The sequence below is a fragment of the Henckelia pumila genome, unplaced genomic scaffold (genome assembly GCF_033568475.1).
Source record: "Henckelia pumila isolate YLH828 unplaced genomic scaffold, ASM3356847v2 CTG_461:::fragment_3, whole genome shotgun sequence".
NCBI lineage: Eukaryota > Viridiplantae > Streptophyta > Magnoliopsida > Lamiales > Gesneriaceae > Henckelia > Henckelia pumila.
The window spans coordinates 1,476,094-1,492,367 of record NW_027331831.1 but is presented as its reverse complement, the minus strand read 5'-3'; the positions used below and the strand labels follow the sequence as shown (position 1 = coordinate 1,492,367).

General features: G+C 37.7%; 1 protein-coding gene across 1 annotated transcript; it reads left to right on the top strand.

The window, feature by feature from the left end:
- The first annotated feature begins 10,404 nt into the window (after positions 1-10,404).
- Positions 10,405-11,098, top strand: LOC140872369 (dirigent protein 22-like). Its single transcript, XM_073275189.1, has one exon. The coding sequence runs from the start codon at positions 10,415-10,417 to the stop codon at positions 10,985-10,987; it is 573 nt and encodes a 190-aa protein (XP_073131290.1). The 5' UTR covers positions 10,405-10,414; the 3' UTR covers positions 10,988-11,098.
- The last annotated feature ends 5,176 nt before the right edge of the window (positions 11,099-16,274 follow it).

The window sequence follows — 16,274 nt, the reverse complement described above, 5'->3', positions numbered from 1 at the left end:
ACCCAGAAAACTATGGATCTCAGCAACTGTCGTCGGTCGCAACCAATTAAGCACCGCCTCAATCTTGCTTGGATCAACAAAAATCCCCTCCCTGGATATTATATGGCCAAGAAAGACCACTCGATCCATCCAGAACTCACACTTGCTCAGCTTGGTGTACAACTGCTCATCCCAAAGAGTCTGCAGTACCAACCGCAAGTGAGAAACATGCTCTTCCGTATTACGCAAATACACCAAGATGTCGTCAATGAAGACCATGAAAAACTTTTCCAAATACTCCCTGAAGACACAGTTCATCAGGTCCATGAATATAGCCAGCGCATTAGTCAAACCAAATGGCATCACTAGAAACTCGTAATGCCCATAGCGAGTACGAAATGCAGTCTTGGCTATGTCCTGATTTTGGACTCTCAACTGATGATACCCAGATCTCAAGTCAATCTTGGAGTAAACTGAAGTGCCCTGCAGTTGATCAAACAAGTCATCAATACGAGGCAAAGGATACTTGTTCTTCACAGTAACTCGATTCAGCTGCCGATAGTCAATGCACAGCCGCATAGACCCATCCTTCTTCTTTACAAAAAGAACAGGAGCTCCCCAAGGAGATACACTAGGACGAATGTACCCCTTGTCCAAAAGGTCCTGTAGCTGATTCTTCAACTCACGCATCTCTGACGGAGCCAGACGATACGGTGCTCGAGAAATAGGCGAAGTACCCGGCATCAACTCTATGCCAAACTCGACTTCCCTAACAGGAAGAAAACCCGTAATCTCATCAGGAAATACATCTGGAAATTCATCCACAACAGGAATACTCTCTATCCCAACGCTCTCAGCAGACAAATCAACTGCATAGATAAGGTAGCCTTCCCCTCCAGACTCTAGAGCTCAACAGGCTCTCAAAGCTGATACCAAAGGCATCGGGGGTCGCGCTCCCTCTCCATAGAAAAACCAGCTCTCACTCCCCTCAGGATGAAAATGCACTAATCTCTGATAGCAGTCCACTGAAGCTCGATAGGTAGTCAACATATCTATTCCCAGAATGCAATCAAAGTCGTCCATCGCAAGGACCATGAGATTCGGAATCAAAATGTTACCCTCGAATTCTAAAGGGCAACCCATCACTAGACGCTTAGCCAAAACAGATTGGCCCGTCGGAGTAGAAACAGACATCATTACGTCTAGTGTAATGCATGGTAACTTATGCCTCTTAACAAAACGTACAGAAATCAAGGAATGAGATGTACCAGTGTCAATAAGTACAAGAGCAGGTATACCATAAAACAGAAATGTACCTGCGATGACGTTCTCATTCTCCTCCACTGCCTGATCATGCCTCAAGGAAAACACCTGGCCAGAAGCTCGTGGCCTCAAATGAGAACTCCCAGCAGGCTGTCTCTGCGACCTCTACTGAATGGTGGCCTGAGAACCTGATCCTGAACCTGAACCAGAACCGCCTCCCCCAGATAGTGGACAATCCCTCCGGATATGACCAGTCTCTCCACAATGGAAACAAGCTCCAGAAGCTCTACGACACTTGTCAGATGGATGGTTCTTCCCACAGTGATCACACTTGTCCTTCTTACCGAAACGGACAACACCAGCAGAGCCAGAGGAAGAAGAAGTAGATCCATACTTCTTGAAAGATTGGGCACGGGAACCCAAAGAACTAGCAGGTCTCGACTGAGAGAAAGACCTGTTTCGTCGAATGCTGTCCTCCGCCTGGTGACAATGGCTCACCAAACCCTCTTAGGACATGTCGTCACCAACTTCCATACGATCATGGATCTCAGGGTTAAGGCCCTGAAGGAACAGATTATACTTCATCTCGGAGCTGTCGGCAATCTCGGGGAAATAGGATAGCAGATCAAAGAACTTCTGCTGATACTCATCAATAGACATGGCTCCCTGTCGCAGACTCAGTAGCTCGCGCGCCTTCTATTGACGGAGTGCAGGAGGAAAATACAGCTTCTGAAAAGCTGTGCGGAACTCGGCCCAGGTGGCCACTCCTCTCGCCGCAACAAAAGGTGCAGAAGTAAACCTCCACCACCTGCAAGCACGTCCATCCAGAAAAAAACCAAGGGTCTCCATCTTCTGCTCCTCGGTGCATTGGAAAGTCTGAAAAGTCGTCTCCATGCGGTCTAACCAGTTCTCCGCATCCTCCGGAGACTCACCTCCAACCAAGGGCTTAGGCCTCATCTGCAAGAATCGACGTACACTAAAACGGTCCTCAACTCGATGACGATGGCGGCGTTCCCGACGAGGCTCCCGATCGGCATCACCCCAACGCCCACCAATAGTGCCATGAGAACTCTGGTCGTTACGATCTGCCATCTACAAAATTAACCTAACGGTTATCTTATGTAGAATCTAAATCCCAAGAATACTTTGCATGCTCTGATACCATAAATGTAGTGACCCTTACATGGATCACCTACTAAACAGAACTTAGGCATGCAATTAACTTAATCAAAACAGCAATCAGAATTCAACTGCGGAAACCATAAACATTATACAATCCCAAGTAAAGGAATCTGTAAATACCCAAATATTATACAACCAGATCGAACAGCTGTATCAATCCAAATAACAACAGAATAAAACCTAGGCGAAGCTCCAGCTGACCAACCACTGCCTAGCCCCTCTTGGATCCACCCGCCTCATCCAATCGCAAACCTGCCCCATGGAATAGGGTGTCCAGAAATACAGAGTACGAGATGTGAGCATAAACGCTCAGTACGAGAGTATGAGTATACATGCATGCAAAGTGAACTCCCTATAAACTCGAGGTCAAGGATCAGATAACAGAGACAGACCGGGCCCTGGTATGTAGCACGCTGTGCCATCGCTTCAGGAGGTGGCTCCCATACCATAATACCAGTGGATATGCCGGACCCAAATCGATGGAAGTCCAACCACTAACAGGATAGGGAAAAACCCTACTAACAGACATCTCGAAGGAGATAGCTCAGTATGCAAATGAATGCAGCATAAATCAATGACATATAAACCATGCAGTCACATAATACATGCATACTCAATCATGATATCTCAAACAGTACTTTCGTACCTCAAATCAGTGCAAGCTCTACCAACTCTAGGTCCACGCCTATAGTCTGATCTACACTGCCAAATGATACTACTATCATTATAGTGCTCTAAAAGCCTTAACTAAGCTATTGCATACTCCTAAATATTTATAGAAAGCAAAAGCTATACCTTCGTCCTTCGTTAGCCCTTTGCTGTCGAGTGCCTCAAAACTAGGCCACAGCTCCGCTACAATGCCTGGATCGCTATGTCACTTTCGGATTCCCCACGGGACGCCTAGAATTCCCTAGATCTGAGTTAGAAGGCTAAGTAATTGAGAGAGAAGAGAGGAATTGGTGCACTCAAATGTGAGCTCGGCACCCCCTATTTATAGACGACGATCGGAACCTCCGTTCCTCGATCGGAATGTCCGATCATGATCGGAACGTCCGATCACGATCGGAGCGTCCGATCCCAAAATCGGAGCTTCCGATCTCACTTATCTACCACGTTTCAAAATCTCACTGGTTGACTTCGGATTGAGGTGATCGAAACTTCTGATCCTGATCGGAGCTTCCGATCCTGCCACACGTCATGCCTGACGTAATTCGATCGGAGCTTCCGATCCTGTTCGGAGCTTCCGAACCCTTCCCAAGTAATTATGATTAATTCCTTAATCACTGATTTTGGTTACGGGCTACTACATGGCCAAAGACGCTAAACTGATTTCATCAGCTCTTCAGTCTACCCCTCACCAGTCAACTACCATGCCTTTTATGGATAAGTTCTGCCGTACTCTGACATTCTCTGCAGAAGGAAGTGTCGCGATGCAAAGGGAAATGTCGGCTCCATAATTTGTTGTTGATAGTGAAAAATCCAACGGGAATAATTCAAAACCCTATCTGAAGATTCAGTTTGAATTTATGACCGTTAACAATCCAAGGGTATAAATAGAGATCTTGATCAATCAAAGGAACCCTCTTACGATCTGCGATTTTTGCTATTTTATGAGAATATTCAAAGTTCTATTCGCTCAAGACTTGATCAAGGAACTCGAAGCACAAACGCTGAAGTGTTATTCTGATCATTGAAGGATCATTTTTTGTGCTAAGGATTTCGAGTTGTATTCATCTGTATTCTGTCATCAGCCTAGGACTGAAACTGACGTATTGTACTAAGAGTTCTTGTTTAGGCAGTGTTAAGTCCTAAACTGGATCGAGGTTTTGCAAATTACTTGCAAAATTCAAAGTCTTCTGGTGATATCCTTGCGAGGCGGAAGAAGGGGTGACATAGGAGTATTTGAAATATCTGAACATCCATAAACATTTGCTTGCGTTATTTCAGTTTACCCTATATATTTTCATAACCTAAACTGATAACCTAATTTTAGTGTTCAAATCTGTAATTTTACATATTTCCGCACATATTTTTGTTTGTCAAATTACATCAGATATTAAGATAAGCCTAGAACTTGTCCCTAAACCGATCGAGTTCAACTATTTTTATACTAAACTGTTTGAAAGTCTATTAACCCCCCCCCCCCCCCTCTCTATACTTTCAACCGATCCTATCACTAGGCTATACAACACTTAATGTTGCTTGTATTTTCTTTGCTTTCTTGGGATGATTTTGAGCAATGCAAAATAAGTCTATTTATAGGCAAAGTTTTGGGGTAGGTGAAGTGTGAAAACATGGTGTGAATGACATCAAGTTTGGTAGCCATCATGGTTGAATTTGAATTGTTGAATCAAAAAATGAATTGAATTCCAACAATTCTCCCCCTAAAGCTCATTTTGTAGATTCAATCAGACCCCCCGCACTTCTATAGCTTTTAAACTTTTCTTTTGGCAATGACTTTGTAAACATATCGAAACCATTTTCATCGGTATGTGTCTTCTCAAGATGTAACAACTTGTCGTTTAACGCATCTCGGATCCAATGATACCTTACATCAATATGCTTCGATCTTGAGTAAAAACTAGTGTTTTTACTCATATAGATTGCACACTGACTATCACAGTAGAGCGTAAACTTATCTTACCTTGGGCCTAACTCTTGTAGAAACTTCTTCAACCATAGAAGTTCTTTTCATGCTTCGGTTGTGGCTATGTATTTGCTTCTGTTGTGGATAATGTCATACACTTTTGAAGTTTTGATTGCCATGAGACTGATCCCCCAAAAAATGTCATCAATTATCCGGATGTGGACTTCCTAGAATCAACATCACCAGTCATATCTGCATCAGTGTAGGATTCTAACACAAGTTGGTCAGTTCCAAATCTCAAACAAAATCTAGAAGTACCTCTTAGATATCGGAATATCCATTTCACTACTAGCCAGTGATCTTTGCCAGGATTTGAGAGAAATCGACTTACCATGCCAACTGCGTGAGCGAGGTCAGGTCTTGTACACACCATTGCATACATCAAACTACTGATTGCTGAAGCATAAGGAACACTTTCCATTTCTTTCTTTTCTTCATCACTTGTGGGACATTGGACTGAACTTAGTTTGAAATGCCCCGCAAGTGGAGTACCAACAGTCTTTGCATTATCCATTTTGAATCTTTCAAGAACCTTTTCAATGTATTGTTCTTGAGATAACCACAGTTTATTATTTGTCCTATCCGTGGAGATCTTCATTCCAAGAATCTGTTTCGCTGGTCCAAAAATGATAGGTGTTGGACATGAAATTTTTTTAATAAAAAAATAAATTAGATATTAATTATATGTCCTATGTATTCTTGATATCCATTTTTTTAAGGTTAATCGCAAACTCCCTCGTCTGTACGTGTTTTTGATATTTGTGTCATCAAGATTTGAAAACACGCGGGAATATCGAGATTTCACAGATGTAACTAAAATTTTTTAATAAGGAAAAAAATCCTCATTGTATATTATATATATGTATATATATATATATATACATATATATATATACATTGTTCTAAAAGGAAGCGCCTAGGACCGTCTAGGCGGTTGCCCACCGTCCCGATTTTTAGACAGTTGAAGCTTCTGAGTTATTACATTAGTTGACCGTCTAGGCCGCCTAATCTCCGCCTAGACGCCTTAAAATCCGCCTAGGCGGTCGTATAATATTTTTTATTTTAATTTTTTAAAAAAAGATTATTTGCTATATTTTTTCATCAATTTGTATCGGATGAAGACGAGGAGTATGTCATATAATTCGAGTTTGAATTCGATAAAGAGAAATTATCGGAGAAATATTGAGATGAACGAGAATAATTAGATATTTAGGACAAAAAAAACATCAATTAGCAGGTGAATTTGATAAAAAAAAAGTATTATCGAAGAAATATTAAGATAGATCGGATTAGAATAATTTAATATTTAGACTAAAAATAAAAACCGTCTAGGACCCGCCTAGGCGGCCGACTAAGCATCTAGGCGCTAGGCGGTCACCACCTAGGCGGCCGACTAAGCGTCTACTGATAGGCGGTGGGTAACCGTCCGCCTACCGCCTAGCGCTTTTTAAAACATTCACTACAAAAAAATGTGTTTCTAGAAGCGGTTTTTTAGGATAAATTTGAAAACCACTCGTGCAAACCAGACAACAAAAGCGGTTTTACTTAAACCGTTTCTATTGCCATAATATCAGGAGTGATTTCATAACCGCTTCCATTGCACAAGTTTTATTACCGTTTTGTATCAACCGTTGCTATAAACTGCTTCTATTGATATAGTTATTATGTGCATTCTGGAAAGTGCTCATATTAAAGACATGTAAAAGCGGTTTTCAAAGAACCGGTTCTGTGGACCGCTTTTATTGCTCTATTGTTTTAGGATTGTTTTGGAAATTGTACCTTTTGAATACTTTTAGTATTAGTTGTATAAACCGCTTCTATAAACTGCTCTTATTTATATAACTATTAAGAGTATTCCGAAAACTGCTCATATTGAAGACATGTAACAACGGTTTTTAAAGAACCGGTGCTGTAGAACTCTTTTATTGTTCTAGTTTTTTAGGATTGGTTTGAAAATTACACCTATTGAATACTTTTAGTAGTGGTTATATGAACCGCTCCTACAAACCACTCTTATTGATTATAACAATTATGAGCATTCTGAACACTGCTCATATCAAATATTTTTAACAATGGTTTTCACAAAAACGATGCTATGAACCGCTTTTATTTTTTTATTTTTTGTAGGATTGGTTTGAAAATTGTACGTATAGAATAATTTTTAGAATTGGTTGTATAAACCGATGCTACAAACTGCTCTTGTTGATATAACTTATTAGGAGCATTCTAGAACTGTTCAGATTGTTTATTTTTTACATCGATTTTCACAAAATTGATGTTATGAACCGCTTTTATTACTATATTTTTTTAGGATTGGTTTAAAAGTGTTACCTATTGAAAATTTTTTAGTATTGGTTGTATAAACCGCCGCTACAAATTGATCTTGTTCACATAAATATTAGGAGCATTATGGAAACTACTCGTATTGAATATTTTTACCAACGATTTCACGAAATCGGTGATATGAACCATTTTTATTGCTCTATTCTTTTAGGATTGGTTTGAAAATTATGTCCACTGAATACATTTTAGTATTGGTTGTATAAACCGTTGCTACAACCTGCTCTTGATGATATAACTATTAGGAGCATTCTGGAAAATGCTCATATGAAATATTTTTAACCACGGCTTCACAAAATCGGTGTTATGAACTCTCTTATTGTTTTATTCTTTTATGATTGGTTTGAAAAATATACATGACAGAGAGTTTTTAGTTTTAACACTTTTATAAACCGCGACTATAAATTTATTGTGTTGATATAACTATTAGGAGCATTATGAAAGTTGTGTATTATTAATAAAAGATATATATCTTTGAAAAATAATTAGGAGCGGAGGGAGTTCGGAGCATCAACACGACAACACGTAAATCTTGGTTACTTTCATAATTTTGTTACTTGGAATTTTTAATTAAATACTAGCAATCGTAGCACGTGAAAATCACGTGCTCAATAATTTAATTATTTAAAAAATATAAAAAAATTATCACGGAAAAAAATATGAGATTTTTTAGATAAAGTAGAAAAAATATATAAAAACTCACGTTGATAATTTAAAAATAATTGATAAACATGAAATTTGAAAAAAAAAAAAAGATAAAGAAAAAAGGAGATAAGGATTATATAAAAAGTGGGGATAATTTAGTAATTTAAGATCTAACATAAAGAGAAGTATGTTAAAATTAGGGAAAAAATAGGAAAAAAAATTTGGTGTGATTTGACACACCAAAAGCGGTTAGTATAAGGGATGGAAATATTATATAATAGTTTGTATATTATTAATAAAGATATATCTTTAAAAAAAGAATTAGGAGCATAGGGAGGTCAGAGGCTCGGAGCATCAACACGACAACACGTAAATCTCGGTTAATTTCATAATTTTGTTACTTGAAATTTTTAATTAAATACTAGCAACTGTAGCACGTGATTTTCACATGCTTGATAATTTAACTATTTAAAAGTATAAAAAAATTATCATGGAGAAAAATATATGGAATTTTTGAGATAATGTAGAAATAAATTATAAAAACTCGCATTGATAATTTAATTAAAAAAATGATAAGTGATGAAATTTGAAAGAAAAAAAAAAAAAAAAAAAAAAAGAGATAAGGATGATATAAAAAGTGAGGATATTTATCATCCTTATCTCTTTTTTTCTTTATCTTTTTTTTTTCTTTCAAATTTCATCACTTATAGTCATTTAAGATATAACATAAAAGAGATGTATGTTAAACTTAGGGGTAAAATATGAAAAAAATTTGGTGTGATTTGATACACCAAAAGTGGTTAGTATAAGGGGTGGAAGTATTATATAAATAGTATAGATAAATTATAATTATTTTATAATAATTTTATCAATATATTAAAATATATTTTAGTTGATATTTTAATTCATTAATGAGTTTTAATTTTATTAATATTACTATTGAATTGAAAATATATAATTTTACTAATTAATTACAATCAATTTGATCAAATCTTAATTCATTTTGACAAATACCCACAAATATTATTTTCTTTTAATCTCCTTTAAACTTAGTTTTATCTTTTATTTTTTATTTTATCTATTCTTTTATAATTTAAATTAATACTAAATATTTTTTTAATCTTAATATAAATTTTTTGATATTTAATTCACCGTATCAATCATGAAAATTAATTAACACAAAATTATTTACATATATGAATGCATCGTTATAAAGACAGTTATTAACTTATTATATAATTTAATTACTATAGTATAACGAGAAATGTGACATTTTATGGTATACCTATAAGTATTTTTTAGATGTTATTTTGATTATTTAATTTACCAATTGTTATATATATATTTATATACTTATATTAATTAATATTTAAAATATTTGTATACAATCAGTATGATATAATTATTAAATATAACTTAATTTTTTTGATATAAATTAAATATAACTTAATTTTATAAATTTAATAAATAAAATAATCTTTGAAAAATAAAATTATTGATATAATATATTTTTATTAATCGAGACGGAAGGAGTATGTTGAAATTAATAAAAAAAAGTTATTGTATATTGATATAATATATTTTTATCATTTAATGTTTATTTTATAAAATTTGATTTTTAAAATGACATTTTATTTTTTTCTAGTAAGTATACTTTAAATTTTTTACAACTAAATTTTCAAATTTAAATATTATATAAGAGAAATTTTGTTATTATGTGTCTAAACTTTACTATTATTATTGTGTGTTTTAAATTTTTATTTAATTATTTTGTTAAAATAAAATAAAATGGGTTAGTCGAGTCAGCCGAGTTCGAGTTGATTCGGATTTGGGTCGATACATCTTTTACTAATTTCTTGCACCAACCCGACCTGAACCGACCCGATCCAGCAGAATTGGTACCCTTAGGCCTTATCCACCTCCCTGTACTCTATCTATTTATCACTCACTTCTTTTGGAATGTTATAATTTTACACTTGATAAAAGAAAGTGAATGTCAAATGCGCAACGTGTATTGGAAATGAATGCAAATAACCCATCAGCCTTTTTATTCAATGCAATTAAAAGTTTATTATTATAGATTTATCAGCACACTATTTTTATAAACAATAATGATCTTTTTTTTTTTTTATGTTTGTAAGACATTTTTTATAATCCCATAAACAATATTGTATATAAATATAAATAAAGTTAGCATAATCTGCACACGTATCTACACACTTGCTTATATTTTATATGCAATCGCTTTCGATAGACTCTTCCCATCCAAAGGTATTATAAATAGAACATGAGCATGCTGCATGCAGTGCTCTTTTTAAACCGTATTATAGAATTATATACCTTGAAGATTAGATAGATATGGAGAAGCTTGCCATATTTTTCATGCTGTACTTGGTAGCAATGTCCAGAGTCCATTGCGAGGGTACTCCCAAAGATCCCGAGTCAGTAGAAAAATGGTTCGAAAATCTTCCAAATCTCAAGGAAAAATTAACAAAATTCCACTTCTTCTTTCATGACATTGGAACTGGGAAGAATCCAACTGCTGTTAATGTTGCCCAAACCAACACCTCTCTCCAATCTCCCACATTTTTCGGTCTTGTCCGGGTTGCGGACGATGCATTGAGAGTGGCCTCAACGCCCGAGTCCAAGATCATTGGCCGAGCGGAAGGAATCTACGCCGCGGACTCGCTGGAGGAGAGGGGCATGCTGATGACTCTCAACTTCGTATTCACGGGCGAGGCGTATAATGGCAGCAGCCTCAGCATACTTGGTCACAATCCCATTGATCACAAGTATCGCGAGATAGCCGTAGTTGGTGGATCAGGTGTTTTTCGATTGGCACGAGGTATTGCTACCGTGAGTAACGTCTGGTATAATGTTACCACCCAGTATTATGTGATGAAGTACCATGTCGTGGTGTTGCATTATTGAGTCGATGACTTTAGTGTTTTGTTTATTTTCCTTGTTTTGGCTTGAAATGAATAAAGGAGAATGTGAGTTTGTTGGTAAATAATTGAACATTCTTTATTATTATTATTATTATTATTATTTTGAGGTCATTATTATTATTATTGTTGTTGATTTTGTTGTCGTCGTTGTTGAGATGTGATACATATATATGTTAGGAGTTGTACGTTGAAGTTGTCTTGGATTCTGATCTTTCAAATAGTCAAAAGTATGGTTTTAGCATAATAAGTTTGTTTTTCATAATTTTAGTAATTTTAAAAAAAATAATAATAAAATTATGAAAAAAAAACTTTTTGCACATTTTTCATTTTTGGTCCTATTAAAAATAAATTTACAATTTTAGTCCTGTAACTTGCATTCTTTTTTTTTATTTTTGGTCCTATTAACATTAAATTCGCATTTTTAGTCCTGTAACTTTCATTATTTTTTCACTTTAAGTCTTGTTAACATTAAATTTATAATTTTAGTCCGGTAACTTGCATTCTATTTTTATTTTTAGTCCTGTTTGCATTGAATTTTCATTTTTTAGTCTTGTAACTTTCATATATTTTTTTCTTAGTCATATTATCGATGAATTTATATTTTTAATTCCATAAGTTTCATAATTTTTATATCTTTATTCATAATATATTATGATTTACATATTTTAAAGCTTTTAAAATTTAAATAAATTAAATAAAAATATTCAACTAAAATTATTCAAAAAAGCTTTACAATTATAAATATCATCTTATAAAATACATAATATAAATAAAACTATTAATCCAATGTGAATCATGTTTTTTTGGGTTTAGTTTTTATATATAATATGAAAACTATATGGAAGTTACAAGATTCAAAAAATAAAAATTATATGTAAACTGGACTAACACTACAAAAAAACACCCTTATAGGAGCGGTTTTTTCAGCATTTAAGAGTGGTTTTCAACCGCTCCCAAAGTTTTACCATTGGTTTCATAACTGCTCCTCTTATTGGCGTCTCTATATCTTATAGGAACGGTTTTTTCACACGTTGATAAAAGTAAAAAAACCGGTCATATTATTCACAACAAGAGCGATTTGAAACTCAGTTTACATGACATGCATATAACAGCGGTTTCAAATCGCTGTTGAAACAAAGAATTCAAGAGTGATTTAAAATTGCTCTTGAAGTCGTTAGTTGTAAGAACGGTTTAAACTGCTCTAAATATCTTGGATTAAAGAGCGATTGACGACCGTTTCTTGAAGATATGGTTTTAAGAGTACTTGTAAACTACTCCTAAAAACATAGTTTTGTGGTGGTTTAAAACCACTCTTAAAACCATGGATACAGAATCATTTTCAAACTATCCATACAACAATGAATTTAGAATAATTTCTTCTCGCATCTAGATTACAATGGTAAAGCCATTTTTTTGAATTGTTTCTAGGTCAATACTAAATCACAATTGTAGAGCCAATTGCATAACCACGTTTGTTTAATATGGAATTTGGGAGAAATTTTAAACAAGCATTTTTAAATAAATTTATAAATGACTTTTTTATTATGTTTCTTTTCCGAATTAATTTAAATACTTGATAATATAATTCATCCATCAATAACAAAATAATTAATCCATCAATTAAGAAACAAAATAATTTACATTTAACATCTCAAATGTCAATCCACAAAATCAAAATATTAACAAGTATTTATGCAACAACTGCATAACAATATACAAAAGTACTAACATAAAATAAATATAACTTTTTTTCAAAAGTCTACCTAAATACTATATCCTTCCAGAGTAGGGAAAATCTACGTTCCCTTTTCCATAAATTTGACGGAGTGTCTTGCTTCTATTGGAAATATATCTTTATAAATATTGTGTATATCTTTTGTATCTTTTTATTTATTTATTTCCTTATCTCTATTTCGTGATATTGTATATAAATATACATTGTATTTTTATTTCTGAATATATGAAAAATATATTCCCCAAACGTTTCTACACGGTATCAAGAGCTCCCGGCCTACGCCACTAAACCCTAGCCCTACCAAGCCGAAGCCGCCGCCGCCGCCCCTCCTCTTCCAATATACTTTTTTTTCTTCCGCCGACTAACATGGCTGCAGCACCCGGTCCGGCTATCACGCTTCTAATCTCCTTCAATGTTTCTGCTCATGCGCCTTTGAAGCTGACATCCACAAACTATCTTTCCTGGCGTCTCCAGTTCATGACCCTTCTCATGGATCTTACCCTTGTCCACCACGGACCATCCTCGTCGCTGCGACGCCGGCCACGGCCACCGCTGCCGCCATTCCTGCCACTTCCTCTTTGAATCCTGCGTATACCACTTGGATCCGTCAGGACCAGTTGATTCTGAACATCATCATGGGATCCCTCTCTCCCTCCTTGATTCCATTTATTGCTACTGCCACCACTGCCGCCGATGCATGGACCACTCTTGTCAATACCTATGGCAAGACCTCTCGTGGTCGCATCACTCAACTCAAAACACAGCTTCGGAATCCGGTCAAGGGATCTCAAACCATAACTGAATTCATGCAGTTCATCAAATCAAAGGCTGATGAACTGGCCCTCATGAATGCTCCGCTCGACATCGAAGATCTTACAATCAAAGTTCTGCATGGCCTTGATGATGATTACAAGGAGCTTGTTCATGCCATTCATGCCCGTGACACTGTCATCTTGTTCGAGGAGCTCCATGAAAAGCTTCTCAATCATGAGGCTCATCTACTGGCTAGACGGGGATCTCTTTCTGCCCTTCCAGCAACAGTCCACTCGACCCAGCGCTCCAACCATCAAGGCCGCCGCCCGCCACCTGCTAATGTTCTCGGTGCCTCCACTGCCCAGCCTCGTCATGGCGATGCCTGGAATCCGCGACCTGCATTCCACCAGCCCGCCCAGGCGAAGGGCCAACGTTTCTGTCAGCTCTGCAGTCGTCAGGGTCACTCTGCTCGGCGCTATCCTGACTTTCAATTCACGCCAGCTCCGTCTTCTGCGCCCCATGGTGGTCAACCACGCGCTGCCCCAAGTTTTCCATTTTCCTCGGCCGTCGCGTTTACTGCTGCCTCGCCTGCATCGTCTGACTGGCTCCTAGAATCTGGTGCCACGCATCATGTCACCGCCGATCTCTCTAACCTATCTCTCCACACTTCGTATGCTGGCTCTGATGGAGTTGTTGTTGGTGATGGCAGTGGTCTCCCCATCACTCACACAGGTTGTCTCCTACCACCCTCTAGTTCCTTTAAGCTTTTGTTTCCACACGCCCTATGCGTTCCTTCCATTAACAAAAATATGTTATCGGTGTCTCAACTTTGTAAAACTAATGATGTCATTGTTATTTTCTCTTCCTCTGATTTTCAGGTGAAGGATCCTCGCACGCGGGCTGTAGTAGCCCGTACCCTAATTGAGTAATTAAAGGATTAATGCTAATTAATTGAATTAGGTATCGGACGGATCGGAAGCTCCGAAGGCACGATCGGAAGCTCCGATGAGCGATCGGAGGCACCGATGTTATTACGTCAGGCATGACGTGTGGTTGGATCGGAAGCTCCGATCAGGACCGGAAGCTCCGATCACCCCTATCCGGAGTCAACAAGTGATATTTTGACACGTGGCAGATCAGGATCTTCGGAAGCTCCGATGGCAGGATCGGACGTTCCGATCGAGGTTTGGACGTTTCGATCAAGGATCGGAAGTTCCGATCGTTGTCTATAAATAGAAGGCCGAGACTTCACTTTCATTTGCCAATTCCGAGTTCTCCTTTCCTTTCTAGTCCTTTTGGAGCTGTTCTAGTCTTCTTAGGCTTGGTCCGGAGGTCGGCGAGGAGTTCGGTAGTCGTAGCAGAGTTGTGCCCAAGTTCTGGAGGCATCGACATCAAAGGGTTAACGACGGACGAAGGTATAGCTTTTGCTTCCTATAAATATTTAGGAGTATGCAATAGCTTAGTTAAGGCTTTTAGAGCACTTTAATGATAGTAGTATCATTTGGCAGTGTAGAGCAGACTATAGGCGTGGACCTAGAGTTGGTAGAGCTTGCACTGTATTGAGGTACGAAAGTACTGTTCGAGATATCCTGACTGAGTATGCATGTATTATGTGACCGCATGATTTATATGCCATGATATTATGCTGCATTCATTTGCATCTTGCTGTATCTCCTTCGAGATGTCTGTTAGTAGGGTTGTACCCTATCCTGTTAGTGGATGGACTTCCATCGATTTGGGTCCGGCGTTTCCATGGTTATCTCGGTATGGGAGCCACCTCCTGAAGCGACGGCATAGCGTGCTACATACCAGGGCCCGATCTGTCTCTGTTATCTGATCCTTGACCTCGAGTCTATAGGGAGTTCACTTTGCATGCATGTATACTCATACTCTCGCACTGAGCGTTTTATGCTCACGTCTCGTACTCTGTGTTTCTGGACACCCTATTCCATGGGGCAGGTTTGCAATTGGACGAGGAGGGTGGATCCAGGAGGGGCTAGTCAGTGGTTGGCCAGCTGGAGCTTCGTCTAGGTTTTATTACTGTTGTTTGGGTTTATACAGCTATTCTATTTGGTTGTATAATATTGGATAATTACAGATTCCTTTACTTGGGATTGTATAATGTTATTGGATTCCGCAGTTTTATTCTGATATCTGTTTAATTAAGTTAATTGCATGCATAAGTTCTGTTTAGTAGGTGATCCGGGTAAGGGTCACTACATTTATGGTATCAGAGCATGCAAAAGAATTCTTGAGGTATTTTTGTAGATGTCAAATCGTGACGACCAGAGTTCTCATGGCAGTGTTGGTGGGCGTTGGGGTGATGCCGACCGGGAGCCTCGTCGAGAACGGCGTCATCGTCATCATGACGACGAGCGTTTCACTGTGCGTCGATTCTTAGCTATGGGTCCCAAGCCCTTAGTTGGAGGTGAGTCTCCGGAGGATGCGGAGAACTGGTTAGACCGCATGGAGACGACTTTTCAGACTTTCCAATGCACCGATGAGCAGAAGGTGGAGACCCTTGGCTATCTTCTGGATGGGCGTGCGCGCAGGTGGTGGAGGTTTACTTCTACACCTTTTGTTGCGGCGAGAGGAGTGGCCACCTGGGCCGAGTTTCGCACAGCTTTCCAAAAGCGGTATTTTCCTCCTGCACTCCGACAGTCGAAGGCAGGCGAGCTACTGAGTCTGCGACAGGGAGCCATGTCTATCGATGAGTATCAGCAGAGGTTCTTTGATCTGTTATCCTATTGCCCCGAGATTGCTGATAGCTTAGAGATGAAGT